This window comes from Pleuronectes platessa, unplaced genomic scaffold (assembly GCF_947347685.1).
Source record: "Pleuronectes platessa unplaced genomic scaffold, fPlePla1.1 scaffold_374, whole genome shotgun sequence".
Classification (NCBI taxonomy): Eukaryota; Metazoa; Chordata; class Actinopteri; order Pleuronectiformes; family Pleuronectidae; genus Pleuronectes; species Pleuronectes platessa.
The window spans coordinates 1-16,624 of NW_026519012.1; the positions used below are offsets into that span (position 1 = coordinate 1).

The 16,624-nt window shown below is 51.5% G+C and overlaps 1 protein-coding gene across 1 annotated transcript; it reads left to right on the top strand.

The window, feature by feature from the left end:
• The first annotated feature begins 1,808 nt into the window (after window positions 1–1,808).
• LOC128436367 (neuropilin-2) lies at window positions 1,809–16,037 on the top strand. Its single transcript, XM_053418134.1, has 9 exons — window positions 1,809–1,928; window positions 4,094–4,337; window positions 5,644–5,799; window positions 6,382–6,551; window positions 7,197–7,352; window positions 13,360–13,504; window positions 15,100–15,275; window positions 15,613–15,792; window positions 15,876–16,037. Exons 1-9 carry the CDS (start codon window positions 1,809–1,811, stop codon window positions 16,035–16,037), a joined length of 1,509 nt encoding a protein of 502 aa, XP_053274109.1.
• The last annotated feature ends 587 nt before the right edge of the window (window positions 16,038–16,624 follow it).

The following is a 16,624-nucleotide window of genomic DNA, read 5'->3' on the forward strand; positions in this document are numbered from 1 at the left end:
GTAGACTACAGTGCAGTGAAAGCTAATTATTTCCAGCCAGGAGGAGCAGGAGTCGACCTCTGACTCCACATCCATCCTGATACCCCCCCACTTCCCTGCAGGGGAGACGGTGTGAGGGTTTGTCCCGAATCAACATCCTTCCACCCAACCCCACCACACACACACACACACACACACACACACACTCACACACACACACACACACGCACACACACACACTCACACACACTCACACATGCACAGTACATGTAAGTAATCCTACTGTAAAGTGAAAGTGCACATCTCCCCTCCTCCCCCTTATTGTTCTGGCCTACTTCGCTCATACTCATGCATGCTTAACCCTTTATTCAGCCATGACAACCCCACCCCCCCCCACCCCCCCCCTTCCACCCATCATACACTTTCACTTACACACAGTCACGTGCCGCTGACGCTGTTACCACGGCTACAGGGGGAAGACTTGCCCCTTTTTTTCCCAGTTTGCCCCAAAGCCCACCACTAACGTACTGGGAGCAGATAACGCCTCAGCCAATCCCAGCGTTGAGACGAGCACCCCCCCCCCCCCCCCGGGCATTGGGTCTCCATCCTGACCGCTGGTGACCACTGGCGCAGCATCTGCAGGGTCGCGGCGGGAGCGCAGCCTGGAGCTACCCCCCCCCCCCCCTCCGAGCGCCAGTCACAACATTGGCCCTCTGTGGATTCCTGATGCCTTCGTGCTGATTGGACGGTGACCTTTGCATCAGCGGCGGCTGTTACTATATGGCTGATGGCCAATGAGCTTGTTTATCCCTCAGACTCCACAGTCGTCCCACCGCTGGAGTTACACGCAAAATAATGAGCCGGAGAAAGGTGAATTCGATTCATGAAGAATAAATGAGCTGAGTGTTTAAGGCGGATCAGAGATGAAGAGAACGCGTCCAAAGAAATTGAAGATGATGAGACACGAGCAGCTGCGTGAACACGAGTCAAGAAATCGACTCCGCGCTTTGATCACACACAGCAGGGGGGGGGGCTTTTCGTGCGTCTGTTTTTCATGTGCTTAATATTAAAACCTGATGGCAATTTACTCCACAACACATAACAGAGGCATCAGCTGACTTCCAAGGAGCAGTCCTGTCTATAAAAAGCTGCTTCGGAATTATTGAAAATGTCTCTCTGGGTCTGTGGAAGTGTCACGACAAGAATGTTGTTTTTTCTTTCCTTGTTGTTTACACGCTTGTTGTTGTTGTTGTTGTTGTCATCGTGAGGTTTCCACCCCTCCCTCCCTTCCTCCTGCAGCACATCCATGCACGCATATACACATGCATCCCCCCCCCCGGGTCGTGGCGTGCCGAGGCCGGGAGGAGCAAGACGACTTCCAGACGAGTTGAAAGAGTGAACGAGCACAGATTCCGCGTGTCGAGGAAGAGAGGGAGCGAGGGAAGGAATGAGAGGAGGAGGAGGAGGAGGAGGAGGAGGAGGAGGGGGGGGGGAGGGAAGAGGGAAGAGGGTTGCCCCCGACACAACATGTGAAGCTGCCACTACATCAAGCACTCATGTGCAAGAGTCGAGTGGTTTCTACCCAGCAACCCATCCTCTTGCCCCCCCCCCCTCCCTTTCCCACATGTCACTATCACACACCCACACCCTAACCTCCCCCCCCCCCCCTCTTCGCCAGCAGACAGCTCTTGCCAAATGGCAGCTCATGGTGAGAGGCAGGCACCAACCAGAGGCCAAGACATGGGCTGTGGAGGGAGGGGGGGGGGCCTTGTTTTTGGCATGTTCATACACTGTGAACTGATGAGCGCTAACGAAAAGGGAAGGTACTCATGCACACGGCGGAACAGGCACACGGCGTCGGCACGTGGAAGAACCGCGGCCTCAGCACGGAGCGGGGGGTTCCGAGGCGATGGAGTCAAGCTGTGCTCACATTGAAGTTTTTTGAAGCGGTACGACTCCAGACTGCTCCACTGTGACCCAGTAAGAAACAAGGCCAGTGTGTTACTGGGTCTCGCACTTACTGGGGAAGCTTTCACACACACACGAGACACGAAGAAAGATACACACACAAACACAAGGAGGTTAATAGAGGTCGCATACAAACAACATGCTAAAGACACGGCACAGTTTTGTATTAACCACATTACAATCACACCCGTGTTATTGCTTTAATGGATTCACGTGTTTATCGTGCAGAGGAGCTGCACACACTCAACACAGAGAGAGAGGTGAGGTCAGTATTGGAGGAGATGGGGAGATATCGCCAGTAGCTCTCTGTAAATTGCTGCCATCTTTCACCATGGCTGGTTGTCTCCAGGTGTGTGTAAGCGTGTGTGTGTGTATGTGTGTGTGTGTGTCTGTGGAGGCTGCCAGGCTTCTAGCATGAAGGCAGATGATCCTCTGGTGTTTTTTGATGTTGCGGTTGCGTGTGGGAGTCGACACGTACGGGGAAGATTCCTACATTCGTGTCAACATCTTCTCGTACAACACGCGTGCAACACATGTCTGCAAAATACATGGAACGACAGATACACACTGTACGTGCTTGTAAACGCATTAATACAAACACACACACGCCTCACGTAGAGAGATGACAGTGAGTTAATTAAAGAGGAGAAGAGTAAAAGACACAGAAATATCTCCTGAGCGTTTCTCCTCTTCTCTCCTCCTGCTGATTGGGGTCAGCTCTCCGTCGTTAACTAAGAGGAGCGAGGAGAGGAGTGAGGAGAGGAGGAGTGAGGAGGAACCGGACGACCCCTCCGCTTTTATAGGGCTGCCTGATAATAAGACCTGGTGCCTCGGAGGAATGCTGCAGAAGGAATGCGCTGTTAAACATGTCTGCGCTCCTAAACCCTGCTTTTCTCAATGTATATATCAGCTGGAGGCGTCCCCCACGTTCCCAGGTTTGAAAAATCCACCAGAAGCACCCCCCCTCCCCCTCACCCCTGAGTCTCTTCAACCCGACCTCCCTATCCGCTTTCAAACACGCCCGCTGATGGGAACATATCACAGGAACAGATTCCTTCACCGCGAGAGTCTTGAACGTGCATGAAATGTATTTTCTGTCTGCCGGCCGTCTGCGAGTAATTCCGACTGAAGAGCTGGAAATAACAAAGTCCAGTGTCGAGCACACGAGCCACCAGACGGGCTCCAAAGCTCCCGACCACAGGCTCACACATCGAATTAAAATTCTGCCGTCTCTTGGCAGAATTATCAGACGCAGATATTTGCCCTCCTTCATAATATATACACAAATAGACGTGTTGGAGGAGACATGGCGAATGGACAGTGTGGGAAAAAATAGCCGGTGGATTGTGAATGAGACTGGAAGTGTGTGACATTTGAACAAAGTCCCCAGTCTGTTTAATGTGTGCGTGCATGTGTGTGTGTGTACGTGCCGGACCCTCATTGATGTGCCGGTCCATAAACACTGGGCCGTGACTCGGGCTCCCCAGTGGGGCGCGGGGGGGCGGTGGCTGATGGGAGGATGATCTGAGCCGCGCAGCTGCCGCCGCTCAAGGTGAGCCGCCCCGGGCGCATAAATCTGCATGGCCAATGAGCAGCCGGCGCTCAGGGCCCACTTAGAACCATTACACAACGCTTGTGGCGCGTGGGAGAGAGAGGGACGCGGAGTGCGAAGAGAGAATGTTTGTTTTTGAATGTGTGCAGCAGAGCAGGGGTCACACTGCTCCCCTCCTCAGCTTTGCATAAGTGTGTATCACAGAACGTGTCACATCACACAATGTGCTGTTGTGTGCATGAGGCCGGGGTTTTTTAAGGGCAAACCAAAAGCACACAACGTGAAACCACTATAATGGACTTGTGTTGCCGTCTTCATCAGGAATTTATTGTTTTTGAACGCACAAGTGGTTCGAGAACTGAAATGCTCAGGTGGGCGTGTTGTGTATTCCATATGTGTGTGTTTGTGCGTCTCACCGCCGCAGCTACTGTATACTCCATCTCGCTGTCTGTGATAAACGACTCTCTGAAACACCCTCTGCAAGTCAGATGAGATATCCCTGTGTGATCGATTGCCCGCGCCCGTATCGTCCCCTTTATATGACCGATTGCTTATTCCCTTTCTAAATATCCTCTTTCTCCCCCCCCCCCCTCTCTCTTCCGCCCAGGGTCGGAATTCTGCTTCCGCAACTTCACCAGCCCGTCCGGCATGATCGACTCGCCGGGCTTCCCCGACAAATACCCGCACAACCTGGAGTGCTCCTACATGATCATCGCCCCGCCGCGCATGGACATCACCCTCACCTTCCTCACCTTCGACCTGGAGAACGACCCCCTGCTGGTGGGAGAGGGCGACTGCAAGTACGACTGGCTGGACGTGTGGGACGGGCTGCCGCAAGGTGAGGACGCACTTCGCTCGCATTAACACGATGTAGCGATGTCAAAAAGTGACTCACACTGTGCACGGACACACACATGCTTGGATAATCGATAGTCTCCTGGTTGTGCGGATAACACACATTCTTACACATACATTTGCATACCAACCTTCAATTTCCTGAGCCACCATCGCTCTCTTTGAAGTGTTGCCTTGCGTTCCTTTACATTGCGTAGAGGGAACATTATTACACGCGGTGCTGCAAGAGCTTGAACAGCCCTGAGGAGCAGCCCTTTCCCATGCCCCCCCTCCTCCACCGTCCTCCCTCCTTATCATCGAGCACTTCCTTCCTCCCCCGGGTGAGTGAGAGTGACGGCCACGCTCGCTGATTGAAATCAAGTTTGCGTCCAATGGGAGATGCCGACAGCGGCCTATCGGTTGCGATCAGGAAGTGGCGAGGGAAAAGCAAAAGATTTGAGGAGGATATCCAGGGCTTTGATAGTGACCGCCATCGGGTAGCGTTCGCCACTGTGGCGCTGTTGAAAACCACATTAGTGATGGTGAGTGCTTCATCTCCCACCTCACTCGTGTTGACTTCCTTTTCTCCCCCCCCCGCCCCTTTTCTTAAAATATTAAGCCGAGAACTGAGGATTTGCTCTAATTATTCTATTTTCGGCTGCTAAAAAGGGATTCGGGTGGATTTTAAATTCCAATTATAGCCTTGAATTCGGGAGCTTTGATAGCTGAAAACAATTTATACCATTCAAAGTTGTGAATTAGGGGGAAATTAAAGTGTAACCCAGTTCCAGGGAGCCAAGTCCTCGGGCGTGCACGAGGGATGGGAGACGAGATTGGAAGGGTGAAGAATTTGCTGTCTGGCGAGGGAGCCACTTTTGAGACTATTGTAATCCTCACTGGTAGCTTGTGTGTCTGTCTGTGTGTGTGTGTAGCTGATCCCAGTGCAGCTTGCATTAAGGCGGGGATTTCTATCCCCCTGCTGGGCGCTGGCTGAGACACACATGGCAGATGGAGGGATGGACGGGAAAGAGAGGGGAGAAAGGGGAATGATGGGAGGAAGAGGGACGGGGGGGGGGGGCATGCTGCGACTCATTAGACAACATTTACTGGATTTGTTTTCTTTTTTTTGAGCGGACGAGGGAAACAGGTTCCTGAAGAAGCGTCATATTAGCAAAGGAGTAAACACAACCATAAACAAACACCTGTCTGGTTTGAGTCAATTGGTTTTTTATTATAATATCCTGTTTAGATGACATAAAAATGAAACTATTTGAATTAAATGTTGTGTATTTATGTGTGTGTGTCTGCAGTGTCGCCTCTGATTGGCCGGTACTGCGGGACAAAGATCCCCCCAGAGATCCAGTCGTCCTCCGGCCTGCTCTCCCTCTCCTTCCACACCGACATGGCCGTGGCCAAAGACGGCTTCTCGGCCCGCTACAACATGACGCACAAAGAAGTCACCGACTGTGAGTGCGAGATAAGTGTGTGTCTGTGTGTGTGTGTGTGTGTGTTTTCTGCCTGTGCAGGTTTGTTTACCTGATTTCATTCCCGTCTCTGTTTTTTCTCTCTTTCAGCAGTTTCTCCTCCGTCATCCCTGCTGACACTCATCTTTCTTTCTTCATCTTTCACTCCTCTTAGCCTCTCGATCTTTTCAGCTCTCTGGCTTCTTTAAAGTTATTTCAATCTCAAAGTTCACCCTCACCCCTTCTCAGCTTATAGCGCTCCCTCCTCAGGGAGAGCGCGGTTTTCTCCGACCCAGACTCTCACTATTTTTTCTTTTAGAATATAAATTAACTTCACCTCAATTTACCTCGGCTCACCTGTTGGGCAGCTCTCCGTCTCCTTTCCCCCCCGCTTCTCTCTGTGGATTCATATTTTTTCGTCTCTGTCTTCAAGCTCCACACTTAGATCTTCCTCTGAGTCGCTTTAAAAACGACTCTTTTCAACTTCTCTCCTTCCTCCTTTCTCACAGCTCATTCTGCACCTGGACTCTAAATCCACGTCCAGTGTTAACCCTCTGCCTTCTCCCTCTCCCTCCTCTCCCACAGCGTTCCACTGCAGCATGGCACTCGGCCTGGAGTCGGGCAAGATCAGCGACGATCAGATCAGCGCGTCCACGACCTTCTACGACAGCCGCTGGTTGCCCCGGCAGGCCCGCCTCAACAACGACGACAACGCCTGGACGCCGTCAGAGGACAGCAACAAGGAGTTCATCCAGGTGTGTGTCTGTGTGCAGGATCGCACTGCAGGTTTATGTCTTGTGTTTCACGTAATGTAAAGAAATGAAACTCATTACAAAGAGAAATCTAAATCAATATCATTTCCATTTGCGGAGGAGAACCCATGTTGGGGAATCTGTCTCGTACACACATATAAAGGAAATGGAGGAACTGTGAACGGATGATAAGGAAGTGCTCCTGTGCTCTCAATCTTTCCTGTCTCAAACACACAGGTTCACGTGCATGCATACACACACACACACACACACACACACACACACACACACACACACACACACACAGGGGCAGCGAGGAGCCGTTGATTGATGAAGGTGCTCTTCAGGAATGCATCCGAACATTGCGCCATTGATCTTTGCCTGGAGCCTTCCTCTCTTCATAGATACAACATGCACACACACACACACACACACACACACACACACACACAGACACACACGCCACATAGGCTGCCTCAGCAGCAGGCCCCAGTTGGGGTCCGTCCCCTGCTGTCTGTGTGACAGATACTCACAACAGCTGGTCTGTTCCTGTTATCTACATCAACCCCGAGCCCCATAAATCCCTAACACCCATCTGCACCCATTCTGCTGCTCTTCTAATCTAGACTCTCACTTGTTTCCTCCCAGGTGGACCTCCAGTTCCTGAAGGTTCTGACGGGCATCGCCACACAAGGCGCCGTTTCAAAGGAGACCCAGAAGTCCTACTACGTCACCACCTTCAAGCTGGAAGTCAGCACCAACGGGGAGGACTGGATGGTGTACCGCCACGGCAAGAACCACAAGGTAGGTTCTCCCCCGCGGAGGTCGAACGAGGCGGTGAGGCGGAGAACTTTCTCTGACCCTGATTCTCGTGATGTGTTCTCCAACAACAGGGGTTGGTTGTGTTGCTTCCAAAGAGCCCTATCAGTGCACGCAACATTCCTGGAAGAGCCTCTCCCCGTCCCAGCCTGTTTACTGAATCATGAACCCAGTCATGAGGCGGAGAAAGAGGGAACGGGAGGGAGGAAGAGATAGAGATAGAGAAAGCTTGGGGGGGGCGGGGAGGCTGACAAACAAGAACAATGGTGTCCTCTATGTGCCCTTACCCACGCTCGCAAATTCATCATGTCTCTCCCACAGGCGCGTAAACACACACACCTGGGGTTGTGAAGCCACGGCAGGTGTGGACGGAGCGCACTGGTGTTAAAGAGGAGCGTTAGTTTGTGTAGGTGAAGTTGTGCGATGCCTTGTTGTGGTCGTCCTCTGTTGATGGAGGCCTGTGTGTGAGTTTATGTACAGTGGTGGTTGTCGCTGTTGTCATTGGGGGAGCTACAGTAAAGCCTGTCTCTCCAGGGGATCTGAACTCTGCCCCTCGTATCTGGGTTGAGGTCAGGAAAAATAGAGAGTGGTGGGGGGGTGGGCGACGTGCGGCTGGGGGGGTTAATCCACATGCTTACCCGCAGAGACCCCCACCTGATTGGTTTGGGTGGGACCGGCGGGGGGGTTATTTGATGTGGAGATTATTTAGCGAAACGTGGATTTGACTTATAAAGTCCACATCTGTGCAATTTATAAGACGCCCCCCCCGACCCCCCCTATTCACACACACTTTAAATAACCTCTGGCTGAATCTCTCTGTCTGGAGAAACGTGCGTGTGTGCGCATATCTTTATGATGTGTGTCCGTCTGCACCGTGTAATGTGAGTCCTCTAATCCGTCTGAAGCCGTCCAGACACTTTCAGATGCATCAACATGCATTTGGGAAGGGAGATGCCTCTTTTATGATTTTGAAAGTTGAAAATCGATTATGTTTTTAGCTTTTGCACCAAGAATGCACAGGTCCGGAGGGAAAATTATCAATAAAATACAGTAGGGTTAGTGTTAAAATTATGGATTCGACAGAAAACAAAAGCCTAACTCCAGGAAATAATGTTTAATACTTTTACTAATGGGACATTACAGTATCTACATGAAGTTCTTCATGATGATAAAGAAAAGATGACTCAAGTTTCGCTTAAAATCTATGATTACGTTGGATAAAACCTTCTCTCTCTCCGGTCGCTGACAGTGATGGATGGTTTGGACTTAGGAGCAAACACATTTCACGAATTGCAAATTTCCGGCGTCCTAATTTCATAATGCAGAACCTGTCTCACCGGGCGCCAGGTTCTCACCGGGTCTCCGCGGGCTGCACTCGAATTCTTCCGTGACTGCTAATCCACCAGTCATGTCGTACAAACTCCCAGTTAGCTCGTCCTAAGCCCCCCGAAGAGCCCTTAAGTGGTTGAAGCTCAACCCTCGTCGGGGGGGTCCTGTAATGACTGGGATTTGGTTCGACTAATTGTCGTTTAACAGTGAGCGTGAAGCTAATGTCGTTCGGAGAGAGCGTCGCTGATGCACAATACGTGTGTGTTTGTGGAAGGTTGAGCCGTGAGCTGGTTTTCTTTTTTTTTATTATCGAGCTCATTGGCATTCGTCGGTGAGATTTGTGTCCTTATTCTCTGTGCTCACACGGACAGAAGGATTTAATGCCAATAAAGTTTATTTTATTGAACGGGAGGCCGGCGTTGAGAGAAAGAGAGAGAGAGAGAGAGAGAGAGAGAGAGAGAGAGAGGGAGCTTGAGGAAAAGGAGGCATTGTGGGAAACGACGAAGAAATGAAAGTGCCATGTGAGAAAAACACCAGCACCGCAGATCCCAATCACCTCAGTCACACCAGCAGACAGGCTCTGGGCGCGCACGTGTGTGTCTGTGTGTGTGAGTGTTTCTGTGTGTGTGTGTGTGTGTGTGTGTGTGTTTTTTGACTCACTTTCTGCAATCCGACACATTTCCAGATTGACGCCTGTACGACTTGTTAATTCTAAATCACACAGCTCGCATATGCACCTCATTACCTGATGAGACACTAGCACACTGAGGGATTGCATATCTCACACATTTACACACACAAACATACACACATGTGCACTCACAGAAATTAACATTAAAGACTCACTGTCTGACTGTGAGGAAAATCCCATCAGCCCCAGTGCTAAGGATTTGACTGAAAAGCATTGTGAGGCTGTGCTAAATCTGCTCAACACACACTAACCTGGGAGAAGGAAAGTAGCCCACACAGCATTTGTGCTTGCGTCACACTGTGTCACACACCCACAGACACACATTTTGTTTTCCACCTACTCATTCTTCATGCACACACACACACATTCTCACAGAAACAGCTGGAAACACTGTTACAAAGTGGAGGACTTGAACATAAGGTGGTGTAGAACAATTTCTAAGGATCACCGCTCCCAGCCTAGCACGCACACACACACACACACACACACACACACACACACACACACACACACACACACACCGCAAGCCCCTCTCGGAGCCAGTAGTGGAGAGCGGCCAGCTGGAACCAGTTCCTACTGTCAACATCTTCATGTCGAGAACCGAGAAGGAGAGGCGGGGGGGCAAGAGAGGACGACGTCAGGGGAGAAGATGGGGAGGAGGGAGGTAATGGCCGGAGAGAAGGAGGGAGGCCGAGGGGAATAAGTGGAGCAAGAAGCTGAGGACGAGGAGAGTAATGGACAGACAAAGAGACCGGGATGGGAACACACAAACACGGCCGGGCGGTGGATGATGTTTTTGCACCGAGCTCGGCACCCCCCCCCACCCCCCCCGTGGTGCCATCATGCTGGAGGGTAAACACTGGCACAGGAAGGAGGCGTGTGCCAAAAGAACAGAGCGGAGAGTGAAAGACGAGGAACTAACCGAGCTATGATGTTTATATTTAAACCACAAATCTTCTTCACACACACACACACACACACACAGCGTTTAGTCAGCTCAGGTTGTGTGTGTGCAGGTGTCTTTAGAAAACGTGTTTACAATAACTCCGCACTGCCGGCGTTCACGGTGACCTCGTTCTCCCGCGAGGTCATGAATAGTTAAACAAGCCTCTGTCGCGCCGCTGTCCACTCAAACCAGTCTGACCAGCATGTGTGTGTGTGTGTGTGGGGGGGGGGGGAGGCTTCAGACAGCGAGTGCAGCGTCGTTATATTTTTAATGACTCTCTCCAGTGGCGCACACACACAACATGACAACGTTAATTATTCAGTGCACCTTGCCAACAGGTCACGTGAGACGGCGGGTGCTCACATACACACACACATACATGAGCGAGGGGGGGGGGGGGCACACCAGTCGTCGGGCAGATTATTGAGGAGGACCAGACTGCAGACTGGTAGCTGCACAGACAGACATGTTATTGTCTCCTCACACGTCTATGAGTCAAACATGGACATTCCCGCCTAGTCAAAAAGTAACCACGCTATCAAGAGGTTAGTCAATGAGCAACCATCTGCTTCCTGCGGCCATTAACCTTTAACCTCGGGAGTAATGGCGCCGGGGTCAAGAGAGTGACCTTTCAGGTAGGCCCCACAATAGACGGGAGGAAGCTGAGGAGCTGAGAAGCTGACTGACAACTTCTCATTGTCTCTCCTGCCGCTTGAAGTTTGTCCTCTCCCTCCGCTCGCGGCCGAGAGAGAGAAATGAAGGGTGTCTCTCGAGAGCTGGTGTGTGTCTGTGTGTGTGTGTCTGTGTGTGTGTGCCATATTGCCTTTATCCGAAAATGAAAACTGAAAAGAAAAGCAGCTGGCAGCATTTTAATCCACCATTTAGTCACTTTGAAAAGTTTTGCACATTGGACATCTCCAAACTTCCATCTTGTTTTAATCAAGCTGTTTATGGTTTTTGAAAAATACAAAATTTCCCCCAAATTTGTGAACATCTGAACTTTCGGGTCACATGATGCGTGGAAGCTTGAATTTATAACGTGGTGCAATTTAGTTGAAAAATTGAGGAAATGCGTTTTAATGAGATAAATACCCCGGATTGACTGTTTCCTGTTCCAGTGATGAATGTCTTCTTTCTCTCCTCCTCCACCTCTCTCCCTCCCTCCGTATCCCTCATTAAGTTACTGTCTCTCCACCGGCCTCTGTTCAACCTTTGTCTCCCCTCTGCTCATCTGTTTTCCACTCTTCTTCCGAGAGCTCATCCTCCTGTCCTCGTGTTCCTCCCGTCCGCTCAGTCTCACCCTCCTCCTCCTCCTGCTGCTCTTTGTCTCGCAGACAGAATCTCTGCGGGTATCGGTGAAGCGAGGTCGGTTTGCATGGCAGCCGCGCGCTCGTCTATTGTGCGAGCGTGCGTGGTTGTTTGTGTAACCCCCATAAGAGCCCACATCCACCGCCCGGCCTCTTAGGTAAACAGGACTGCGGCCTATCGTCAATCTAGCAGCAGATTCGGCGGAGATAGACCCTCTTATCTGTTCAAACACTCACGCTGCTTTGTATTACCAGTGTCAGCTCCACTTGATTAAATCAGCCCGAGCCCGAAATCAAATAAAACCCCTCCAGTCGGATTTTTGAAGCCTGCTGGTTATGGAATTCCTGGTTTTTGAGAGGCATGGACGGGGGGGGATGTTAAATTTAGGGTCGTTTTGCACCAATATCATATTTTCCAGATGCTCTATTGCTCGTAAATGAAAAACAACATTATCAAAAGGAGAGGGAATCAAATTTTTAGGAGTAGGTTTGATCATCCAGCGCTTGGATTCGAGTAAAAGAAAAATCATGTAGCCTCTTTAATCTTTAATTCCGCTGCTTGTAGCCGTTGTCTTTCCATCTTCCCTCTGCGTCGCGGCTCTGATGTTCATTCGACGTGTTCTCCTCTGATATCCTCTGTTCAGCGAGGCCTCTCCTATCTGCCGGCCTCGTTCGACCACAGACGGAGAGAGTGAATGACACTTAACTGCCCTCAGACGGTTAAAAGACGCTTCCTCTGCTTATCTGAGTGTGTGCGTCTGTGTGTGTCTTGCGGTTTCCTGTGGTTTTCCTGCGTCTTTGTGTGTGTGTGCGGTTTCATTCAGCAAACCACCAAGAAGAGGAAGAGAGGCACATGGGGGTGAGGGCGGAGGTGGGGAGAGATATCAACTGTACAGTCCTGAAGAGGGGGATTTTAAGGGGGAGGTGTTGAGATGGAGGGATGTGGTAAAGAGTGGAGAGAGGAAGAGGTGGAGAAGGAGGAGGAAGTTGTTTGAGTTTTTGGAAATCCTCTTGTGTATCGCTGAATGAAAAGAAAGGACGCCTCGTGTCTGTCATTCAGCGTCCTCCTCCAACGCCCTCCAGCGTCACGGGTCAGGTTTCTGACCGCCCCGGTTACATTGGCCCTCCGACCCCTGGCGCACCTTCACCGCCCCTCAGCGGCTGGAAGGAAGGGAGTGTTAATGGAGACCCGAATGTTGACGCTCCTCAGGAAGAGAACTTCCCCTCGCATCCTGCCCACCTGGAGCAGACTTCCTGCGGCGGGCCGGTCATGTTTGGCCGTGTCAGGTCACGTCTCCCGCAGATTCCTATGACCACCAGCATGGAGGTGAAGAAGTGAAGCGAGGAGGAGGAGGAGGAGGAGGAGGAGGAGGAGGAGGAGGAGGAGAGAGGCAGAGAACCCTCATCCATCGTCGGGCTTTCCCAGCCTCCCAACACCGAACCTTTGACCCCAAAACACATCGACAGCTGGGCCTGTGACATCGGATCTGTGTTTGGGTTGTCTCCGGCTTGTCCGCCCTGCCACTGTGTGTGTGTGTAGCCATGCGAAGCCTTGCACTGTGGGCGGGGGGGGGGGGGGGGGGGGGGTTGTAGAGCAAAATGTGTGTTTGTGTGTGAGAAAGAGAGAGAGAGATAAGACGGTGCAGGCACTCGGGCATGCAGGTATGTACGGTACAGATCTCCCTCTCACAATAACCGACCCATGTCTCTGTCTTGTAGATCTTCCACGCCAACACCGACCCGGCCGAGGTGGTGCTGAACCGCGTGCCGCAGCCGGTGCTGGCCCGCTTCGTCCGCATCCGGCCTCAGACCTGGAGGAACGGCATCGCCCTGCGCTTCGAGCTCTACGGATGTCAGATCACAGGTGGGTGTGTCACATTTATCCAAACAGGAATAAGGACAGTTTCCTGCTGCGTTCAAGGACACGTTACCAGAGGTGACGAGAGACGGGCAAAATCCTTTGCTTGTCCACTTGGGGGATTTGGGGATTTAAACCAGCAACATTGTGGTCGGCGGCCCGGCTCTCCCATTGTCTTGTGAAGACAAAAAAATGTTTTGAACACTAAATATAATTAGCTTTTTATGACTTTGAACATCAGCAACAAAAAAAAAAATAGCTTCCCAGAGCCTTAGAGGAAACACACATTCTCCCTCACACATGCGTGTGTGTGTGTACTCTCTCTCCCACGCTCCCCCCTGCTATATTTTAAACATGGCAACCCTCGGGCTAATTAAAAGAAACTGTGACTCTTTCATTCTTCCTTCCGAGGCTCCACTAGTGTCATTTCCCTCTCTCGACGCTCTCCCTCTTCTTCTTCTTCTTCTTCTCACTTTCTCCGTCTCCAACTCCCCCTCGCCTCGCTTTCCCTCTCGTGGTTTCACTTTTCTGAAGCCCCCCCTTTTTCCCGCGGGAGCTCCTCCACGTCTTGATATGAGTCCCGATCAATCATTCATGCCCCCCCCCCCCGCCCCCGCCCGTTCACTCTTACATCAGAAACTGTGATTCGCCGCAGCATCAACATTTTGCCGTAACAGCGCAGGTACATGCACACACCGGCGTCTTCTAAATATAGCAGGTGACCTCAAAAGCAGGCACGCCCTCTGAATGTACACAGACAGCACACAGACACACACACACACACACACACACACACACACACACACACACACACACACACACACACATATACACTTCCTGTAGCTTTAATTCATTATTTAAATCTCCTGCTTCTGCGGTGACATAACAGCATGAAACTTTGATCTGCGTTCTCTTAAACCGTCAGCACAACTAACTTCTCCCCCACTGCCTTCCTCCGTCTCCCTCTCTTCCTCTTCCTCTTCCTCTTCCACCGCCCCCCCCCCCTCCGCGCTCATCCGCCTCCCTCTCAACCATCCCTCTCTCCCCAGCTCCTCGAATTATACCTCTCTCATCCCCTTAATCCTTCATTTCCACCTTCTCACACTTCCCCCCTCCCCCCCACTTCAGCAAGTTACTCTCAACTCACCCATCCATATCTGGACCAGTTCCATTTCTGCCTCTGCATACATGTGGAACGCTCCCTCAGCTGATGGACGTACAGTAAATGTGCGCAGCCCAGTGAACAGACACGCTATTGTATGGAATATAAAGACACAACACAAAGAATATAAAGACACAATGCGGTGAACGACACATTTAGTAGACCCCATTGTGTTTGTGCGAGATGTGAAGAGCACTAGACTTAACATGTGCTTTCATATCAGCTAATGGCTCTAATTGCATCTCGTGTTGTGCTCCACGTCTCCTTTCCCTCCCTCTCTCACCCTCTCATGTTTGCTCTTAACGCTCTGTAGTGCAAATCCTGTGGCCAAGCTCAACAGCTCCCAGGTGGGAATATGTGTAACGCCATGTGTTAGGTCATCACGACCTCCAGAAGGTTGAAGGTTAAATGAATCTCTGACCTCTCTCCCCCGCTCCAGACGCTCCCTGCTCGGACCTGCAGGGCCTGCTGTCCGGCCTGCTGCCCGACGCACAGATCTCGGTGTCCTCCAGCCGGGACATGGTGTGGAACCCCAGCACCGCCCGCCTGGTGGCCAGTCGCTCCGGCTGGTTCCCCGCCCCGGCTCAGCCCCTGGCGGGAGAGCAGTGGCTGCAGGTACGCACATTTTGGCAATAAGCTCATCGTGACTCTGTAGGTTTACTTCCACCTATGAAGGCGTAATGGAACACAGTAAAGGAGATTGCAGCAGACTCGCCTGAGTGGACCCCAGACAGAATAGCACATAATAGCTAATGGTGGTAAAAATGAGTAAATGTGTCGTTTAGTTCAGCGTTATTGTTTCTTTCACTGTGAAAATACTTAATAAGTAACGAGGAGCGCCTGTAAATTCTGGCTTCCACTTATTGCTCCGAGCTGAAACCAGACGCACGGCAGCAATTAAACCAAATCCATGTGTTGTTGCTTGGCACTGATCTGGATCGAATCCCTCCAGGTGGACCTCGGCGTGCCCACGACGGTGCGGGGCGTGATCACCCAGGGGGCGAGGGGAGGAGACGCCGGCAGCGGGGCGACCACCGACAACCGGGCGTTTGTTCGCAAGTACAAAGTGGCTCACAGCCTGAACTCGAAGGAGTGGAATTTCATCATGGACTCCAAGACCAGCCTGCCGAAGGTGGGTGGGGGAGGGTGTGGAGAACGATGCTGTTTGTATTTTATCAAGACTCCAGTTCAATAACTGTCTCGTTGCACGTGCAGATCTTCGAGGGGAACACGCACTACGACACCCCGGAGCTGCGTCACTTTGAGGAGACGGTGGCCCAGTTCGTCCGGCTGTACCCAGAGCGCTGGTCTCCAGCGGGGATCGGGATGCGAGTGGAGATACTGGGCTGTGACCTTCCAGGTAGGACGAGCATTTGAATGGTTCCATGTGTGATAATGTGCTGCTCACAGTAACCCTCGCCACACAGTAATAAACTCCAGAGAGTGATCCAGAGCTGAATGGACCTTGAGGAAGGTGGAACAGGGAGGCTGGCGTTAGATATGCATGACAGTCATTAGAGCGTGCCAGAGGGGAGAGGAGACACCCGGTGTCGGCAGAGAAATGGAAAAATGATAGTACAGTCTCAGATTCTGCAGGAGAGTGCGTGTGTTCGAGTCCCTGTGAGCTTCTACAACAAGTGTTTGGGAGTGGACAGGGTTCGGTTTACTGGAATGTGTCCCCGTGGAGTGGGAGCGCTGGTTTCTGGGTCTGCTCTCCAGATGTGGGGTCGTGCATTCAGCGACACATGAGGACGCTCGCTGTTTACCGCTCCCTCCGTGCCTCTGCAGGACGGTGGAGGCCGCACTGACACCACACACTCACACACTCAACAACAAACCACCAAAAGAGATTTAAACTCACACTCTCACATTCACACACACACACCACAAAAAATCTGGGCCTCTATAAAAGCCATACCCTCATTGTGTCGTTGTGTTTATGTGTGTGTTTGTGGGTTCGCATA

Bases quoted from the DNA above. Each gene is read 5' to 3' on its own strand.
- LOC128436367 (XM_053418134.1), top strand. From the start codon at position 1,809: ATGCACACGGCGGAACAGGCACACGGCGTCGGCACGTGGAAGAACCGC. The intron at 1,929-4,093 runs GTACGACTCCAG...CCCCCCCCCTCT, and splicing joins CATTGAAGTTTTTTGAAGCG to CTCTTCCGCCCAGGGTCGGA. The intron at 5,800-6,381 runs GTGAGTGCGAGA...CCTCTCCCACAG, and splicing joins GCACAAAGAAGTCACCGACT to CGTTCCACTGCAGCATGGCA.